This window comes from Mercenaria mercenaria, chromosome 1 (genome assembly GCF_021730395.1).
Source record: "Mercenaria mercenaria strain notata chromosome 1, MADL_Memer_1, whole genome shotgun sequence".
Classification (NCBI taxonomy): domain Eukaryota; kingdom Metazoa; phylum Mollusca; class Bivalvia; order Venerida; family Veneridae; genus Mercenaria; species Mercenaria mercenaria.
The window spans coordinates 54,952,371-54,972,574 of NC_069361.1; the positions used below are offsets into that span (position 1 = coordinate 54,952,371).

General features: G+C 36.6%; 1 protein-coding gene across 1 annotated transcript; it reads right to left on the bottom strand.

The window, feature by feature from the left end:
- Positions 1 to 671: 671 nt before the first annotated feature.
- Positions 672 to 20,015, bottom strand: LOC123537161 (heterogeneous nuclear ribonucleoprotein U-like protein 1). The gene is made up of 10 exons (XM_053548722.1): positions 19,998 to 20,015; positions 19,592 to 19,843; positions 14,475 to 14,571; positions 13,983 to 14,121; positions 6,838 to 6,902; positions 6,000 to 6,139; positions 2,255 to 2,353; positions 1,576 to 1,688; positions 1,032 to 1,187; positions 672 to 788 (listed from the first exon to the last, which is right to left on the bottom strand). Exons 1-7 carry the CDS (start codon positions 20,013 to 20,015, stop codon positions 2,255 to 2,257), a joined length of 810 nt encoding a protein of 269 aa, XP_053404697.1. The 3' UTR covers positions 672 to 788; positions 1,032 to 1,187; positions 1,576 to 1,688.
- Between the last annotated feature and the right edge of the window lie 189 nt (positions 20,016 to 20,204).

Sequence of the window (20,204 nt, forward strand, 5' to 3'; positions counted from 1 at the left end):
CAGTTTCTCATTTGAATAAAACTGAAAGTAAACTGTGTCAAACCTAGAAATACATACCGGTATTCAAATCAATTCATCCATCAAAGTTAGTTTTACGAAGTTAATACTTTACATGTTGTTCTTTTACCATGGATACCAAATAATTGTGTCTATAATTCCAATTAATCGCATATGTAATTGACAATTCTTTAGAAAACGACTTGCACGTGTTGACAATTAAATGCTAAGTGTCAAAGACGTAACCGCGGCGCTGATTGGCCTATTACAATTGCCTCTGGTGAAGCCGATAATTTGATTTGCTTTCACACTTCTCGCGAAAAGCTCACAAGTACCTGAAGTAGGCGGAGCTTAAATTATGCTATCGGCGAGTGTGTATGTGTATTCAACGGTGCAAATTGTCAAATGATTAGCGGGTGCGCATCCAAAAAAAAAATTCGGGCGACTTGAATTCGCTTTGAGATTGGATTTGAGCGAAGTTTGAAGCTTCAAAGCAAGTATTTTGCTCCCACGTTTGCATTGATCTTTTTGGTAAATTTATTCCTCAGAATTCTTCATAGCCCGATGGGCTACGGTCTGCTGATTTTCTGTCGCCCGAGCCGAATTTTCGTAGCCACTGGCGATCGGGCTACCGTTAATGTCGCACACTGTAAACTTACTGTTTAATAGCACTAAATACTAACCTCACAGTCTTCCTGTTTCTCTGGTTGTTCCGTACCACGTTCCCTCTCCTCTAGGGGCACAGCATCAATGAATATGTAACCTTCTTCCAGAGGGAAGTAGGGCTCCTCCTGCAATAAGATACAAACATGCATAAACTGACTTCCTAATAATGTAGTTGTGGCAATTCCATTTTATCTCTCCTTTTATCTACAAACATATTTCACGCAAGTAAGAAGGTATGAAACCCTTTTACACGACAGTATCATGCTGACAACACAATTTTTTAATTTAAATGTGCAAGGTGACACAAAATACTGAGCTCAAATTTTTCACTCTGATAAAATTTCTTGAAATACACCATGTGTTCTTACCTTGGAGCCAAAGTTGCACTCAAATGATGTATTCTTTGACAGAACATGAGGAAAGATGGCCTTCTCTCCAAGCTCCGATTTCTCAAACTCGAAGCACGTACCTAGATGTTTGCCATTCTTTGCAAATGAGATCACAGCTGGGTCAGAGTCCAAGTCCTGTGCAAAGGAAGATTTTTTTTAAGTAATTGATGCACATTTAGATATCCTTCATTTATATTATAAAATTGTATGCTTTCGATTATTCATGAAAATCTTCTAACATACAATGCTTTTGAACGCTTTTATAGTATCAGGACTTAAACAAGGCTTAGATTTTAGGGAGATTTGGGAGAAAAGAATGGATTTTAGGGAGAAGTTTTGAGATTTTAGTCAAGTGCTGTCTTGCAAGTCATAAAAAGATACTAAATAAACTTTCATGGAAGGAGAACAAGTGGGGTTATGATGAGAAACAAGACGGAAATAATATTGGAGTAGGTGAGAGTTGATTTGACTGCCTAGTAGTTCTACAGGGCGAAACATTTCCACATCCCTATAATGTACTTACAATGTATGCTGTCATAACATCTCCAGCAGTGAAAGTTTCACCATAATCTTTGAACTTAAGATTTGTTGAGGACTTCGCTGTACCACCATAACCAAAGGAAAGAGCTTCTTCACCTGAAATACCATCAAACTTCAGAATAACGAGCAATACATATCATAATTTCAGCTATCTTTGAAACTGCTAGATTTCTGTTAACAAATTCAAATGTCTTGGTAAACAGAATTTTGCTTGCAGGTAGAAAGTAACAATGCAAGAAAAGTTCACTCATGGTTTTCTCTAGATGGATTTATGCAAGACAGAAGAGTCATTTCTTACTGTTGAATATAATATTGCTGAATGCCTAATCCAGTTATGTCCTGAAACAGCATAAAAATTGTCTTAAAACTTTAAAGTTATTTTTAATACACAGCTGTTTTATATAATATAAAGAATATTAATTTTGTCTTATGTGCAGATCAAACACGCAGCATCTTGAATGCTTAAATAACACCCTAAGAGTATAATCAGATCCAGCTTCAGTAAAGTACTCTAGAATGCTAAAATTTAAAACTAAACAATCTCTAGTGAACTATCTGAGGCGGTTTTGCAATCAATCAAGTCTGACAGAATGCTAAAATTACACTCCTGATTCTAATATTTAACTCAGTTTGAGTTCGGTATAAATGCAGACTGGTAACTACTAAGAGCAAATTGTTGTCAGAGTGGACCATCCAAGTCTCAGTACATGTGGATTAGTCTCATCTGGTCCTAGATGCTCTACTGGCAAATTTTCTATCAACTGGAATAACAAACAGCAAAAGCTTTTTTAAAATATTATTTTATAAAGGGATACCACATGTTTTTTGTGTTATAATTCTGCAGATCCGAGGGATTGGAATGGTGTACTAGTGGACACACTAGAGAAGGGTAGTCCACTGTATCCCATTGGGTTTTGGCGATTCTAGCACCAAAATGAACGTGCGCTATCACTCGGCATAAACTGCATTTCTATTATTTATGACTACTGACCTAGTTTTTAGGCACGTGACCCCCCAGTTTCAAACTTGACCTAGATATCATCCAAGGTTGAACATTTGACCAACTTTCATGCAGATCATTCAGGGTATGGGCTTAGAGAGGTCACAGGTTTTTCTATTTCAAGACCTATACCTAGTTTTTGATCGCAGTTGACCCAGTTTCAAAACTTGACCTAGATATCATCAAGATAAAACATTCAGACCAACTTTCCTACAGATCCCATGAAAAATATGCCTTTAGAGAGGTCACAACATTTTTTAATTCTTGACTACTGACCTACTTTTGACGGCAGGGGAACTATGACCACTTTCAAACTTTGACTGTTTTGATATCTTTATGGTGAACCATTCTGACAATTTTTATGATATCCTTTCCCAAGTATCGCCTCTCGAGGAAGTCACAAGGATTTAATTTTTAGACCTATGGACCCCCCCCCAGAACACGCCTAGATTTTGACCGCACATGACTGTTCGAATTTACTAGAGATCATTCAAGATGCAATTTCAGACAACTTTCATGAAGATCATTGAAAATATGGCCTTTTAGAGAGGTCACACGTTTTTTCTATTATTTGACCTATCTGACCTAGTTTTTGGACGGACGTGACCCACTTTCAAATTTGACTAGATATCATCAAGAATGAACATTCAGACCAACTTTCTCCTGATCCATGGAAAAATATGGCCTCTAGTTAGGTCACAAGTTTCTTATTATTTGACTATGACCTAGTTTTTATGGCACGTGACCCACTTTCGAACTTGACTTAGATATATCAAGGCTGAACATAATGAAAAATTGTTCATGAAGATTTCATGAAATATATGGCTCTAGAGAGGTCACAAGGTTTTTTATTTTTAGGACCGACTGACCTAGTTTTGAATTGGCCGACGTTGACCCAGTTTCGAACTTGATAGATATCATCAGGGATGGACCATTTTCAGACCACTTTCACAAGATCCCATGAAAACTAGGCTTTCGAGAGGTCACCAGGTATTTTCTATTATTTGACTACTGACCTAGTTTTCCCCCCCCCCCCCCCCCCCGATGGCAGCCGTGACCCAGTTTCGCACTTTACCTAGCATATCTTCAATGTGAACGTTCTGACCAATTTTCATGAAGATTTTTGATGAAATAATGGCCTCTAGAAAGGTCACAAGGTTTTTCCTTTTTAGACCCTACTGACCTAGTTTTTGATGGCACGTGACCCCAGTTTCGAACTTGACCTCGAAATCATCAAGATGAACATTCATCCAACTTTATACAGATCCATGAAAATATGGCCTTTAGACGAGGTCACAAGGATTTTCTTTATTTGACCTATGACCTAGTTTGAAGGCACGTGAACCAGTTTCGAAACTTGACCTGGATATCCTCAAGGTGAAACGTTACTGACCAACTTTCATGAAGATCTTGGGAAATATATGGCCTCTAGAGTTGTCACAAGGTTTTTCTATTTTTAGACTATGACTAGTTTGTGACCGCACGTGACCAGTTTTCGAACTTGACCTTGTATCATCAAGATGAAACACTCTGACCAATTTTCATTGAAGATCCATTGAAAATTATGGCCTCTTAGAGAGGTCCAAGGTTTATCTTATTTTTAGACTACTGACTAGTTTTTGACGGCACGTGCCCAGTTCGAACTCGACCTAGATTACATCAAGATGAACCTTTGCCCAACCAGTTTCATAAAGTCCCATGAAAAATGTGACCTTAGTGTGGGGTCACAAGCAAAAAGTTTACGGACGGAACGGCGGCATCAACGGACGACGGACACCGCGCGATCACCAAAAGCTCACTTGTCATCTTTGTGACAGGTTGAGCTAAAAAACAAAAAGAAAAAGGGGGTGTGGTGTTAACTGTTATCTAAGAAAAACTTTAGTTCGTTAAACTACAACCCCCTGCTGAATTTACTACTTTCGCTCTTCTTTCAATTTCTCTTTTGTGACATAAAATTCGTACGCCGCATTTTTATCTAGATGCAATAGGACATGTGATTTCAATAGAATGCAAAGTGTTAGCATACTGAACGCGGGCTTTAGGGTAAAAGTAAGCACGTTGCTGCCGTGAAAGAAAATGCACTAGGAAAGGAAAAAAAAGATTAATACTATTTATCTTTGGACTTCTTTTGCTAGACCTGCGGCGGCTTACATTCTATTTGGTAGTGATCAGCCTATAGATTACCAAAACACCCACTGGATGCGGTACAACGTCATCAAAATTGGGCGCAGGTACTTGTCAGCAGTTGAAAAGACAGGCGCACGGGACATGTATCGGTGTAAACTTCCGTTTACGACGAAAGATGAAAGTGAGTGTACGACCTTGTTCTGCAAATGCCAATGCGCTGCAATGACCGCGAGTTGTTAAAGAAAAGAACACTGTCAGATCGAGGCGACCGTTAGAATATGCACAATTATTCGGCCAAAAATTTCACTCGCAAAAAAAAAATGCTGGTGTCTGAAATCTCACTGCGCATTTTGAAATTTGCACTCGCAATTCGCGAGTTTGCGAACTTAATTCGAACCCTGATAAAGGAAGTGTTTTCACATCATGTGAGCATGAGACAAGAACTGCAATTTTTACGCTAGAATTTGAAATAAATACCTAACTTTTAAAACTTATGCAAGTGACACAATCATTGACAATCAAACTGGTTTTAACTAATTATTAAGCCAATTATTACTTTATCCACTGAAGTATTGTGGCGTTATTAAAAAATGAAAATAAAACCTACATCGACAAAAAGAAACTGTAAGTTAAAATACATAAAAATCACATTCTAACTGAATTAAAACAGAACTTTATCTATAGGTGTTAAGAATTTTACTAGAATCATCATATTTTTCAGAATTTCAATCAGTTCAATTAAACAATCCATAACAGCCTTTATACAATATGGTAACTTTGTTAGCTTTTTTTTGTCTGTTCTTCTTCTGCTTCTAATTATAAACTTGCCCTTTATTCAATTTCAGTCCACATTTACCAAACTGGCTCTGGTTTTGTAAAAAAAAAAAAAAGAAAAAAGAAGAAGAGAACTGCAGTTTTGAAGAAAACTAAATCGCTGAAACACCAGAAAGCACAGCCATAAATGATTCCTGTAGGAGGCTAAGATCACATCAGACAAACAGTGATGACATGTAAAAGTGAGAGTTTCACTGACACCACATCAGCTTTAACTTTAGCATGCTAGGTACTTTTGTTCTGCTGGAAATGCGTCTGCTAAATTGTTTAAGTCATTCAATTTGCTCCCAAAATTGGAAGAAATATTGTCAGTAGTAGCAAACGCTTGGAACCTGATCAGACGCCGATTTTATCGGCGTCTGATCTGGTTCCAAGCTTGTTTGCAAAGGCTGTTAAATTCGCCTGCAGCAGGCTAAGGGTTAATATCACTTTTATGTAAAAATTACCTTCACTTCAAAGGCCACTTTGCCAGACTTCACACCGTAAGTTCCCCTGGCACCTGCCCATACCATAGCAAAACCGTCATCTGTCCATGGTTTAGCTGTTAAGCCATCTTTACTGATCTTCAGGTACAATTCACTGTTATCTGCAGGTAGAGAAATACAATGAAATACAGAAATATTCCAGCACTTTCTGAGTAATGTCTGGGAGATTTTTGAAGCGCTTCATAATATCAAGCAAAGACCACACATTATACACTGAAATCACAAAGTAAAACATGTTTTTTTTTTAAATAATAAATTGTTTTTAATTTCAACTCTAGTTTTAATCTAAAACTTCCTTTTGAAAAAAAGACAAAACCTTAATTTTCTTTAAAAGTAGCAAAAGATTCATTTAAGAATAAGTTTTATACAAGAAGTTTTTGGAAAAGCATTACATAAAAGTCCCAGTAACCAAACTTCAATAAACAGTTGTATGACATGTGTTAAATGTTAAAACTGAAGATATTTTCTAAAATTCCTATAATTTCTAACCAAGGAAATGCATATACTATTTAAATTGCCCTTTACCCTTTTTATTTCACAGTGCCATTAAAATGCATATGAGCCGCACCATGAGAAAACCAACATAGTGGCTTTGTGACGCGCAGTCTGGTCAGGATCCATGCTGTTCACTAAAGGTTTCTTTAATTGCAGTAGGCTATAAAAGCGAACAGCATGGATCCTGACCAGACTGCGCGGATGCGCAGGCTGGTCTGGATCCATGCTGGTCGCAAAGCCACTATGTTGGTTTTCCCATGGCGCGGCTCATATTATAGATTTTCCATGACAAGGTAACACTTACATTTATCAAGGATAACATTTGTCAGAGACTTCCATTCATCAGTCTCTGGTTCTATTGGGGAACGTCTGCAAAACAAAGTGAGTACAATAAAGCTTAATAAAATTAAATGTATAGTTCCCCATGTACTCCAAATCTATCATGTACACAAGAAATGAATTTCTATACCTAACACGTGTAGCAACTGCTTTCTGAAAACTCAAACTAAATTGCCTTGCTATCTTACAGAAATATTGCCAGTTTTCAAAGGGAAAGTATTTTTATGCTTTTTTTTTTTAATATATACAATTTAACTTCCATCTTAATGCTATTTTTTCTGCAGAAAAAGCTTGTTCCTCTTAATTCAGGCAAAAAAGCACTATCAGGCATAGGGCTACAGTTAAAGGCAGACTGAAGGTGCCACTTTGGGCATTAGTTTTGGTGAGGGTATGTAGTGGGTAACTGGATAAACAACCAACATCCTACAAGTCGATGTATTTGCTACAAAAGATTGAGAACACTGATAAGACCAGAATAAACAGAAATAATTAAAGTTAACAAGAGCCGTCTGTAAGACAGCCAATGCTCGACTATTCAAATTGTTGTCCGAGAAAGGAATATTACCTAAATGTTAAATATCTCGAAAGGGAGTTTCAATCGTATTGTATTAGTTAAAGTAACTTGCATGCAAAACTTTAACCAGAAGTTTTACGTTCAAAAGGGGACGTAATCTGGCCAAAATGCATGTAAGAGTTATGGGACTTGATGCTATCACCTAGTTTTATACTGTGAAATCATCATTATTTGTTGGGGATTAATTTTTGTGGATTTCGTGATTCAGCCCAATCACGAAATTAAGACCCAAGAACATATTGTGCCGAAGATAATGTAAATTGTACTCAATGTCCGGAATTCTAGAGGTACAGATCCATACCCCTCTAGACACTTTCTAATTATTATTTAAAACTTGGACAGAGGCTTTTAATTTCCAAGACTCTACATTATGTAGTATCTAAAACAATTATTGAAAATTATGTAAATCTTCAGTTTCTTTAATTTTGTTAGTTAACAGTTTATTTCACATAGGGAAATTTTCATTTTCTAATAATCTGTTATTTAAACAAAAACTGAAAATTGTCAGTGTTCCCATATTTATTTATTTATTTATTTTTTTTTAATAGTAATTTAACACGGAATTTCTGGCAGTACCAGAGGTCCTTAACTTAACTCAATCATGAAAATCCTACATGTTCCTATACCCGTGTCCTTTAATTCTGAATATATTGTAGACAGTTACTAACAATGAGAGAAATACTTGAAATACTTAAATGAAGAAATCATTCACTTTTCTCTAATTTTGTATGTGAATATCAGAAAGAGAGAGTGCTTAGTGCTTACCTTTTCATTTTTCAGAAGTCCTTTATAAATGCTGAAATTTAATGTCTGAAAAGGGTGCAGTAGCCTCCTTACAAATGTCATAATATGTTGCTTAATTTCTACCCTGTTAATTGTACTTTGCTGTGAATGACATTGATAAAATACTGTTTATTTTATTATCTTTTCTATCCTAGATATATCAATTAAGGCCTGGCCTTGACTGCATGACAACAAAATGTTAAATGAAAAAAAAAAGTACAAGGAAATTTATGCTATTCTTAAGTTTGTCATGACATCAGGAGTTCTAAGTGACCAATCAGAGAGCTGCATTTTCAAGTACTGCCAGTTTCTACTTGGGTAAAATGATGTTGTTGTTTTTTTTATATTGACCATGTAGTGACTTTAGAAATAAATATCACATTATTTCAGAAATAAAATAAGATTTTTGACTACACATGCCACAGATGATGCTACAAACTATAAAACTTTGAAGTTTCATTAAAATATTTTATGGATTTTATACTTTGGTTTCAGTTTAAAGTTTGAGATTTTACAGAGGTTAGTCTATGATAAAGTCCAAGTAAAATGTAATTATTACCCAAGTGAAATTAGTATAAAGTATAATTCTGCAATGTTTCAGACAAGTAAAAATAATGAATATTATGCTTCGAAAATTTATTATTGACAGACTACATATGTTATTGAAACACGAGAATTAGTTGTTAATAGTTTTTACTGATTTTAAAATGAAAATCGAAAAGTGTTTGTAATGCTTTATTCGAGATAAACTGCCTTAATTATAAATATATATATTTAAGTGTTGTAACTTGTTAAATACATAATCTTCCATGGCGGTAGTGGTAACGCCAGCAGAAAATATATTATTGCTGTGGCGGCCCAGGCGCGATTCCGGACGTGAACATCTTTTTGTTTTTCAATTTACATTTTCCAGATAGTTTAGAAAACAAAACTCGTATTCTATGTCCATAATATGACTGGCATTTCTGTTTGTAAAAAAAAAAAGAGGATAATTTTTGCCTTGAGGTCAGTACCTTTAAAATGATAATGTGGGGTGAAAAATCAGGATGACTTGTACAAACAAGAGCTGTCGGAGGACAGCAACGCTGATATTTAAAGGCCTTGTCGCTTGAATGAATAAGAAAGTCGCGTGATGAAAAAGGGGGCATCATTTTGAAATAAAGTAAAATAGGGCTTATGGAACTGCATAGTGCTTAATCAGCTCATGCTCGGGGACAAGTGTACGAAAAAGTTTTAATCCATTCCCATTAGTGGGTACTGAGATACCAGCTTACATATAAGAATTTAACCCAAAAACTCCTAAGTTGATAAAAGGGGCATTAATTTGTTAACATGCAAAGTTGAGTTTATTGCCGCGCCTTTGCACTGCACGTCTATCATGAATGTGAACTAGTGTGTGAAGTTTCAATCTTTCCCTTAGTGGATATGAGATACCAGCTTACATACACAAAACTTAACAAAACATTCTAGGTTGAAAAAGGGGCATAATTTTGTAACTCAAGATCAAAAATAAAGTTATAGGACTGCTTTGTGATGTCAGATCAAGTCAGTAACAAGTGTGGATGTTTCAATTCCATTCCATTAGTGAGTATGAGATACAGCTTACATACAAAACCTTAAACCAAAAAATTCTAGTCGAAAAAAAGGGCCATAATTTTGTAAAAAAGCACAAAATAGAGTTAGTGGAACCTGTGCACTGTAAGTCAGTTTATCACAGTAAATAAGTGTAGTGAAGTTTAAATCCATTCCACAAGTGGTTACTGAGATACAAGCTTACATACAAAACCAATAACCAAAAAATTTCTAAGTCTCAAAAAGGGGCATAATTTTGTAAAAAAAGGCAAAACAGAGTTATGTGCAACCTGTGCAATGTAAGTCAGTTTATCACAGTGAATAAGGGTGTGACAGTTTCAATCCCGATTCCACAAGTGGTTGCTGAAGTAACAGCTTACCTACCCCAAAAAACTTAACAAATCGGGACGTGGACGCGGCGCCGACGCGGACGCCGCGGCATGGGCGAGTCAATCGCTCCTACTATTCTATGAATAGTCAGCTAAAAATCTATCCTGTCACTTTGCAACAATTTAAGATACAATTTCAACGTCAAAATTATTGATATATAAAAAAGGTTTTAGGTCAAAATTATTGATATAAAAAAGGTTTAGATGACGTTTTAAAATGAAGTCTAATCTTTTTTCATTTTCGCTTATTGGGGTTGTTGATATATACACAGATTGAAAGGCAGCAAGTATCTGTACAAAAAATATGATAACTGTTAACATAAGATTGATTAGTATAGTTCATTAGTTGCAGTGGTGCTGACTTTACAATCAAGCTAATTGCTAGCAATCATATATCCTCCGTAAGAACCTAATTATTAACACCATTGTGTGAGAAGGAAAGAAATTTTGTTTGTTTGTTTGTTTTTTTGGTTTAACAGTTTTTCAAACAGTATTTCTGTTCTCATTTTAATGCGGGCAGTTAAACCTAACCAGTGTTCTGGATTCTGTGTACCAGGCCAAACCTGTTCTCCACAAGTAACTGCCAACTTCTCAACATGAAACAGAGGTGGAGGACCAATGATTTCAGACACAATGTCGTTTATAAAATAGTCACGGAGGAACATACGTCCCGCCCGAGGTCGAACTCACGACCCGCGGATCGTACTAGACCAACACTCGTAACCTACTGAGCTAAAGCGGACGTGGGCGAAATTTTGTGAATTTTCCTTTCCCTTGGCATATTCCTTAGTGAGTTCTGGGACTTGACCCAGCGAGGTTGGTAACTGACCAAGAAAAAGAAAAAATAAGTTTCAAAAGCGTATGCCTTTAAATGATAGCCATATGTCCTTGCATGCAAAACATTAACCAGTATTTTCTAAGTCCAAAAGGGGGCATAATTTGGCAAATATTCATGTTAGGGTCAGGGGACTTGAGGCATTCATCTAGTTTTATTAACCCGGAAAACATGTGAAGTTTTAATTCAAATAATCTGTATTAGTTTTGGGAGATATTAACATACATGTAAAACCTTACCAGGATTTTTGAAGTCTAAAAGGGGCCGGGGTCACGCTGTCGATGCACTTGAGCCATTGTGCGACAAAAATTTTTCTGTGGCTCCAAAATTTTCTACTTGCCGAAAAATGGCCCGAAGCTATGTTGCTGCAAAACTACGAATATTGCCAGTTTTACCAACTAAAAGGGTGTGAAAAATCGATAATCTGGTAGACACAACATCCGTTATCTGAAAGGGAGAGGATCAATTTGCAAACTTTTGATTTGTCAGGCAGTTAATTGGCGATAATTATATTATTGATTAACAAGCTAGCTAATTATCATATATTATGTGCATTGATTCGATTTTATGAGCAGTCGGAGTCGGCCGTTTTTTTAGACAAAATTATCTATGATTGCCGCAGGGTTAGTTTGGGCAAAAAACAAACAAAAAAAGCTTTAGACACGCAGGAAATTGTAAGTATTGAATCGTATGATGAGAGAAAAGCAATAAAACATAGGTTATTTTCCAAAAATATTTATTCTAACTTCGTTTTCCGAATTTGCTCACGGTTTATCGCGACGTGATATTTCGGATATTTCTTGTCATTTTTGCGAGATTGTTTCGTGCAATCTTATAAAAAAGTCGACATTTAAGAAAATTTGGACAACTGTTGCTAAAGGAGTCTTATTTGAAGTATTTTTCGAGAAATAAAAATGCGAAGGCATCAAACCCCACCACTTATTATAGGCAATGTGCACAACAAGGACCCTGTTTTTTTTTTTTAAACATTTTTTTTTTCTTTTTTGACATCTTTATTTTAAAATGTTGATTTCAGCAATTTTTTACATGTAAATGGCAGTTGTTTATAAAATGATATATTTTAGAACTTAACCACATACTGATTATCAAATAGCTTTTTTAAAGGGTTACTAAGAAATATGTAATAACTACATTAATTTCTTGAGTAGTTTGAGTACTTTGGTACATATAATGTAGTCCTACCAAGACTACACGAACGTCAAAGCTATGCGCTACTATGCCATGTTGGCTCAATAATATTTTATCTTCGGAAAAAAGCAGTGGCTCAGAGAAAAAAAATCCCCAGGGTGACCCGTGAAGGGGCATACATGTAATTTGGCCAAAATACACGTCAGAGCTATTGGACCTGACCCAGTGAGATTGGTAATTGACTTAGAAAAGAAAAAATGAGGGTCATGATGACCCTGGATCGCTCACCTGCGTAATATGAGTCTACATGATTTCAAAGATTCAAAACTGATAATAAAAATTATTAAGAAAGTCAGTCGGTCACATTCTTGGTCAATGAATTCAGTTTTACAATTTGGTGTGCAAAATAACTGTGTATGTCATCAAAATTTCACAAGGGCAGTTCTTAATAAAAACAGTAGGTCAGTCGGTCAAGGATCAAGTCAAGTGACATCATATTACTTGGGGTCATCAGAGTAATTTTAATTAGTCTTGGAAATAGGATCAAAATGATTTTTTAGTATTTTTTCCTATATACTCATTAGTAACTAAGTGACCCCAGGGCGGGGCCTCTTTTAACCCCAGGGGCATTAATTTGAAAAATTTTGGTAGAGGACGACTAGACAATGCATTATGCCAAATATCAAAAAGCATAGGTCATATGGTTTCAGACAAGAAGATTTTTTAAAAAATTTCCTATATAAGTCTATATAAACTTTAGGGACTCCCAGGGCAGGGGCCTCTTTACCCATGAGGTACGCAATTTGAATAATTATGTTTTGCGGACCATAAGACAATGTACAACCAAATATCAAAGGTCCTACGTGTGGTGGTTTCAGACACGAGATATTCAAATTTTTTTCATATATAGTCTATGGAAAACTTGGGACCCAGAGGCAGGCCATACTTGACCCTAGAGGGATAATTGGAAAAAAGTTTTGGTAGAGGACCACTAGATGGAGGCTACATACCAATATCAAAGCTAGGCCATGTGGTTTTGTACAGAAGATTTTTCAAAGTTTTCCCTATTAAAAACCATGTGACCCCCAGGGGCGGGGCATATTTGACATAGGGGATAATTGAACAGTTTTGGTAGAGGACCAATAGATGATGCTACAACACCATATATCAAGCTCTAGGCCCTGAGGTTTTGGACCAATTTTTAAAAGTTTTTCCTGTCAACAGCCATGGCCAACCAGAGTTCTGCATGGAATTCAATTCTTTGAACAAAATTTTGAAAGGGGCCACCCAAGAATCCATTCCTGTGGAGTTTGTGTAATTTCTGCCTGTGGTTTTCAGTGAAGAATTTTTTAGAAAATGTTGCGGAAGCACGACGGACATTGAGCGGTCACACTAGCTCACCATGAGCATTTGGCTCAGGTGAGCTAAAAATAGTATTTAAGCCTAAAGCCTCTTTAATGTTAGCTATTATGTACTTGAATGCCAAAACTTTACCCAAGATATGCCCTTAAGCTCAGTGGTGAAAGTAGAATAGCTCCACTATTTCTTCGAAATAGTTAGACTACCACTTTCATCTTGACATAACCACTCGTCTTGTACCCCCCTTACCTAACAAATTTCTCATTACTGCCCCCCCCCCCAACCTCCTGATGATTATTAATTACAAAACGAACTGGATAAAAATTCAAAGACAATCCTAGCAACAGTCATAAAAGCGACAATCATTCAAAACTAATAGCAAAGCTTAATTCAATGCAATTTACTTTTCAAGCAAAAAACATATTCTCAAGAAAAAAAGGTGAACTTACGGTCTCCTCCTAGGTCTGGGCTCTGGTGCAGGCTTTCTTTCACGTGATCGGTCTCTTCCACCAGATGACCTTCGGCGATCTCTTTCACGTGATCGTGATCTAGACTTTGACCGTGATCTTTTTCTTTTATCTCCTCGATCTGAATCAAAACAACACGAGACAGATCATTAAAGCAATCTATGTCTATAAATACAATATTCAATATCAGAGACAATGAATTATATAAAGTAATAGGGTCAAGTAAAGCGCAACATTTTTTTTTATATTTTCATTTCTTAAGAAAAACACACCACTGACCAACAGAGGCAACATTTGTAAGTTTGAGTGATCTTCTATAAATGCATGTTTTTATAGTTTGGATAAAAGTTTTTGACAATACCACAGGTCCATTCACCTCTTTCAAAATTAGAACATTTAGCAAAATGGAAGAAAGCCTACTCTAGTGGTGTAAACTACATATTTTGATCTTATCTAAAAATGTCCGTTTGGTACCATGTGTGAAACTGTCATCTTTCTGGTCATCCTGCTTCTGCTCAGTATCCTCCTCCATGTGATCTCCGTTCACTTGTTCTTCTTTTTCTTCCTTAACCTTTAACATTAGAAAAACATAAAATTACACAATATAGGATACTGCATAGAGTAAATTTCCATAAAAAATTTTTCAACTTAAAATCCTGAAAAATATAAATATATGCTGTCTGGCATTTGTCTACCAGGTTTTCCAAAACGGCCTTATCCGACGTCCATAGGCAGAAATGGTCCCGGCTATAATGTGTGTCGAAAGAAGCTTGGCTGGGGATAACCAGATGCAAGTTTTCTGCCGTGGGGATGCAAGCTTTAACTCATAATTAAATGTTTACAAGACACCTGCCGAAAGCACTAAGTTTTACACTCAGAAAATTCTAGAGAGCAATTTTTGTGGGCAAAGTCACCCATTTGTCATATAGCCAATCAGCTTTGCCCCTTTGCACTACACCGCAACACCGGACAGCATGTGTATGATCTATGCAATTAAGTGATTGACTGCATGTTTGCTTTTTAAGGTGACAATCTCTGATTGTAAACTGACAGTTTATAAAGTGTTTGAAGTAACTTTGTTTTCTCATATACTTACTACTTGGCAGAATTAAAGAACATTTAAAAAAAGATTATGAAAATTATGAACCTAAGAGTAATTTTAAGATGCTGTCTATGTGGTCACACCTATTCTGTCTTTACCTTTTTAGCTCAACTGAACATTGTTTAGGTGAAGTATTGAGATCACTAAAATTTATTGTCTTGTTGTCTAACCACACTTAATCAATGCCAAAGTTTTGACGAAGCACTTAACTCTATCTATTATTATAGGTTATTAGCTTTGTATCGGGAAATATGCACTCGTTCTTCAGCGAAAATATTGCGCGACTATAGGAGGCATATTCTTCCCCCACTGAAGAAAGAGTGAATTTTTCCGATGCAAAGGATAATAACCTTTTTATTACATATGCTTTTGTTTGTTTTTTGTTTATTTTGGGTTTAACGCCGTTTTTCAACAGTATTTCAGTCATGTAACGGCGGGCAGTTAACCTAACCGTGTTCCTGATTTTAACCAGTACAACCCGTTCTCCGCAAAGTAACTGCAACTTCTCAACATGAATTATCTCGGTGGAGGACAAATGATTTCAGACGCCGTGTCGTTTAATTCAAAACAGTCCACTGAGAACATATGCCCCGGCCCGAGGATCGAACTCGCGGACCCGCGGTCGTAGACAACGCTTTTACTATGGAGCTAAGCGGGCGAGCTTTATTACATATGCATTAAATGTATAAATTATTATGTAAAATATCATAATATGTTCAATTGCCTGAATGTGGATTGACAATAGACAATATGAACTAAATAGAAAAACTAGAAATGTGTCATGGGACACAGATGCCCCGATACCAGACAGTAAATGACAATTTTTTCCCCGGTCAGGGGGCCGAACTCCTAAATATGAATGATGCGGATGCGAAAACCCGAGGTGCACAAATGCACATGCCTGACCAACCATTCCTGTAAACTTTGATGTGATTCTAGGTCAATATTTTGGAGCTAGGGCGGACCAAACATTAAACTGGACCAATTTTTTAACTATGTCATGGGGCAGACCTACTACATGGATGGGTGCAATCAGGATGCCGCCCCCGGTTCACAACTGCACACATGCTGGGCAACCATTCCTGGTAAACTTTGGTGACTCAAGGTCAAATACTTTTGGAGCTAAGCGCGGCCAAGTTTAAAATGACCCATTTTTAAACTAAGTCAGTGGCTATAACTCCTACACGACTGAAATGAATCCGGAGGGCAAAATGCCAGGTGCACAACTGCATATGCTGACCACATTCTTGTAAACTTGGTGATTCTAGGTCAAATACTTTTGGTGCTAGGTGCGGACACAACATTAAAATGACCAATTTTTTACTAAGTCAGGGGCCCATAACTCCTACATGAACTTGATGAATCGGATTTGAAACCACAGGTGCACAACTGCACATGTGACCAACATTCTGTAACTTGGTGCCTCAAGAATTCAAATACTTTTGAAGCTATGCGCGACACAACATTAAAATGACCATTTTTTTACTATGGAGGGGCCCATAATCTACACGACTGGATGAAATCCCGGATGCGAAACCCCAGGTGCACCAAAATTCACATGCTGACAAAATGCCTGTAAAAGTTTTGTGACTCCTAGGTTCATATACTTTTGGAGCTAGGTGGACACAACATTTTCGGAAGGACGGACGGAAGGACAAGAGCAAATCTATATGCCCCCACCAAAGTGGGGGCATAAAAATAGTGCAATAACACCACAAAGGAATAACGTTCAACAACCGATATGAAATTGAGGTGTCAGTGTATGGAAAAAATTGGATGTTTCCGGAACCTCAGTGTAACTTACTGGGACTAAAAACAAGAGGCCTTTCAAGGAGACAGCGCGTGGGACTATTTTGATGCTGGATATGAAAACTGGGCAACCTCTGAGGGAGGAAACTAGAGCTGTCACTGGAGTGTTTAATGACTCTATTGTGGATATGAAGAATATTGCACACAGCCCGCTGTCTATGTCAAAAATGTATCAACTTAAAGTAATAAGGAGGTAAAGATAAATGTTCAAAACACAATATAAGTATCCTACCGCAAAAAACAGGGGCATTAATCTTAAATATTGGTGGCAGGTTATGCAGTTGTGTCATATTGTGTGGGTGATGATGTTGAACAACTATTTTAAGTTTGAATCAAATTCCATTCTGTAATAAACAGCGACAGAGTGAAAGTGCATCAAAACTTTAACTAAAAAATTCTAAGTCAAAAGGGGAAAACAAATAATTCATGAAAAATTGGTCCGAGATATGCACCTGACTCATTGATAAAGGATCTAAAAGATGTTGAACAATTGTTCAAGTTTGAATCAGATCCAATTCAGTAATAAAGAGATCGAGTGAAAGTGCATAAAACTTTAACCTGAAATTCTAAGTAAAAAGGGAATATTCATGATAAATTGTGCCAGAGATATGCATTTGTGTATTATTATGTGGGTGATGATGCTACCAACTATTTTAAGTTTGAACTCAAATCCTGCATTCAGGAATACCAGAGGGAGAGTGAATGTGCACCAAACACTATTAACCTGAAATTCTAAGTAAAGAAGGGGGAATAATTCATGGAAAAAATGTGCCCGAGTTATGATCTTGTTAATATGATGTGGGTGGATGATTGCTAAACAACTATTTGAAGTTTGAAATCACATCCATTCAGTAAATAACAGAATGTGAGAGGTGAACGTGCACCAAAACTTTTAAACCTGAAATTCTCAGTAAAAAGGGGGAATAATTCATGAAAAGATGGTGCCAGAGTTATGCATTTTGTCATATTGAAGTGGGTTGAGATGATTGCCCCTCTTTTAGTTTGAATCAATCCAGTTATGTTAATAACAGAGATGGAGTGAAAGTGCCATCAAAACTTTAACCTGAAAATCTAAGTGAAAAGGGGGGATATTATGAAATATTGGTGCAGAGTTATGGCCATTATGTCAGATGATGTGGATGATGATGAGGAAATTAAGTATTTCAAGTTTTGAATCAAATCCATCAAGTAACTAAGAGTAGTTGAAATATGTCCAAGAGAAAGTGCACCAAAACTTTATCCAAGGTGGGGACGCGGAAAGACGCCCAAACGCCGGGGCGAGGTAGGATAGTTCTCCTTATATTCGTATAGTCGAGCTAACAAGTATGTAATAATTCTAGTTACAACTTTTCAGCTTTGGGAATCCCAGGACTGCAATTTATAATTGCTAGTGAGAACCCTGGTCTACTCGCAAAAGTGAACAGTGCACCTCAGAAAAAAAAGCGTATTTCATTTGCACCATTTCTGTGCTATTTTGAGACTTCAAAATATGCATACAACTAACAAATTGGAAGGATCTTACAATGTATTTACGATTGCAGTTACTTGACTGCCAAAAAACTGTCAATTTTTTAACCATGTTGTAATATTCTCATTACACGTATCTTTTCTTTACACTTTTGACATCAGCAATAACAAGAGGACTATGAGGGTCCTGAATCGTCACTCTTTCCCACATGACCCAGTTTTGAGTTGACGTTCGATTTTTCTATTATTTAATAGTGGACCTAGTTTTTGCGCTCATGTGACCCAGTTTTGATACTTGGACTTAGATATTATCAAGATAAAATTATTCTGACAATTTCATGAAGATCCATTGAAAAATATAGTCTTTAGAGAGGTCACAAGTTTTCTTTAATTGACATATGACTAGTTTTCGAAGGTACTTGACCCTGTTTGACTTAACTAGATATCATCAAGGTAACCTTCTCACTATTTTCATGAAGATCTCATAGAAAAATATGGCCTTAGAGGGTCCCAAGGTTTTTTCTATTTTTATACCACTTGGCTAGTTTTTAGACCGCCACATGACCATGTTTCGACTTGACCTAGATATCATTCAAGATGAACATTCAGACCAATTGTCTACAATTCCAATGAAAATATGGCCTTTAGAGAGGTTCTCACAAGGTTTTTTTATTATTTGAACTACCTGACTCGTTTTTGAAGGCACGTGGACCACTTTCGAACTTGACCTAGTCTCATCAGATGAACATTAGCACCACCTTTCATACCAGATACCATGAAAAAATCTGGCTCTAGAGGGTCAAGGTTTTTTTATTATTTGACCTACTGATAGTTTTTGATGGACGTGACCCACTTTCAAATTGACCTAGATCTAATCAAGATGAACATGCTGACCAAATTTTCATAGAAGATCTCATGAAAATATATGGCCCTCTAGAGAGGTCACAATGTTTTTCTATTTTTAGACCTACTGACCGTTTTTGCTGGGCACGTGACCCAGTTTCGAACTTGACCTAGCTATCATCAAGATGAACATTCAGACCATTCATACAGATCCAATGAAAAATGTGACCTCTGGTGTGGTACAAGCAAATGTTTATGGGAGCATGGACGGACGACGGACACCGCGCGATCACAAAAGCTCACCTTGTCACTTTGTGACAGGTGAGCTTAAAATGTATCAAACATATTTTCTACTTTAATATATTTTTACCTCTTCCTTAACTTCTTCCATTTCCTCTTCTTTCTGGTCCCCAGCCTCCGTGTCATTTTGTTGTGTAGCCTCATTTTCATCAACTGGTTCCTCTTTAATCTCTTCTTCCATTGGCTCTGGTTCTTGCTTCGCTTCTTCAACTTCCTCTTCCTGTTCAGGAACTTGTTCTGGAACAGCCTCTTCCTGTTCAGGAACTTGTTCTGGAACAGGTTCTGGTGTTACTTCTGGTTCTGCCTCAGGCTCGACTTCAGGCTATCAACATACAGTTTTTGCAATTTACTTCTCACAAACATTGCCGTTAAAATACAGGAAATTGAGGTTTAAATGAAATTTAAAAAAAAGCGGATTGTAAAAATTTATATACATCATGATTCACAATGCCAGACATAATTGACTTGACCCATACAATTCTAAATTCTGCCATGTTCATAAAAAGGAGGGGAATTCTTTGATTATATTTTCAAAACATCAGTCTAAGATGTCAATCAATCACCTTTTCACATAGTCGGGGAGAGAAAAGATTTATAAGGATTATAGAAATGGTTAATTAAGTTTGAATACATAGTGTTTACACAGACAAATTAAGGAAGACACTGCTTAAATTCAAACAACA

Coding starts and splice junctions, on each gene's coding strand:
- LOC123537161 (XM_053548722.1), bottom strand. Junction 14,122..14,474: donor AGATGACAGTTTCACACATG/GTACCAAACGGA, acceptor GTTTTGATTCAG/ATCGAGGAGATAAAAGAAAA. Junction 6,140..6,837: donor AAATGTTATCCTTGATAAAT/GTAAGTGTTACC, acceptor CTCTACCTGCAG/ATAACAGTGAATTGTACCTG.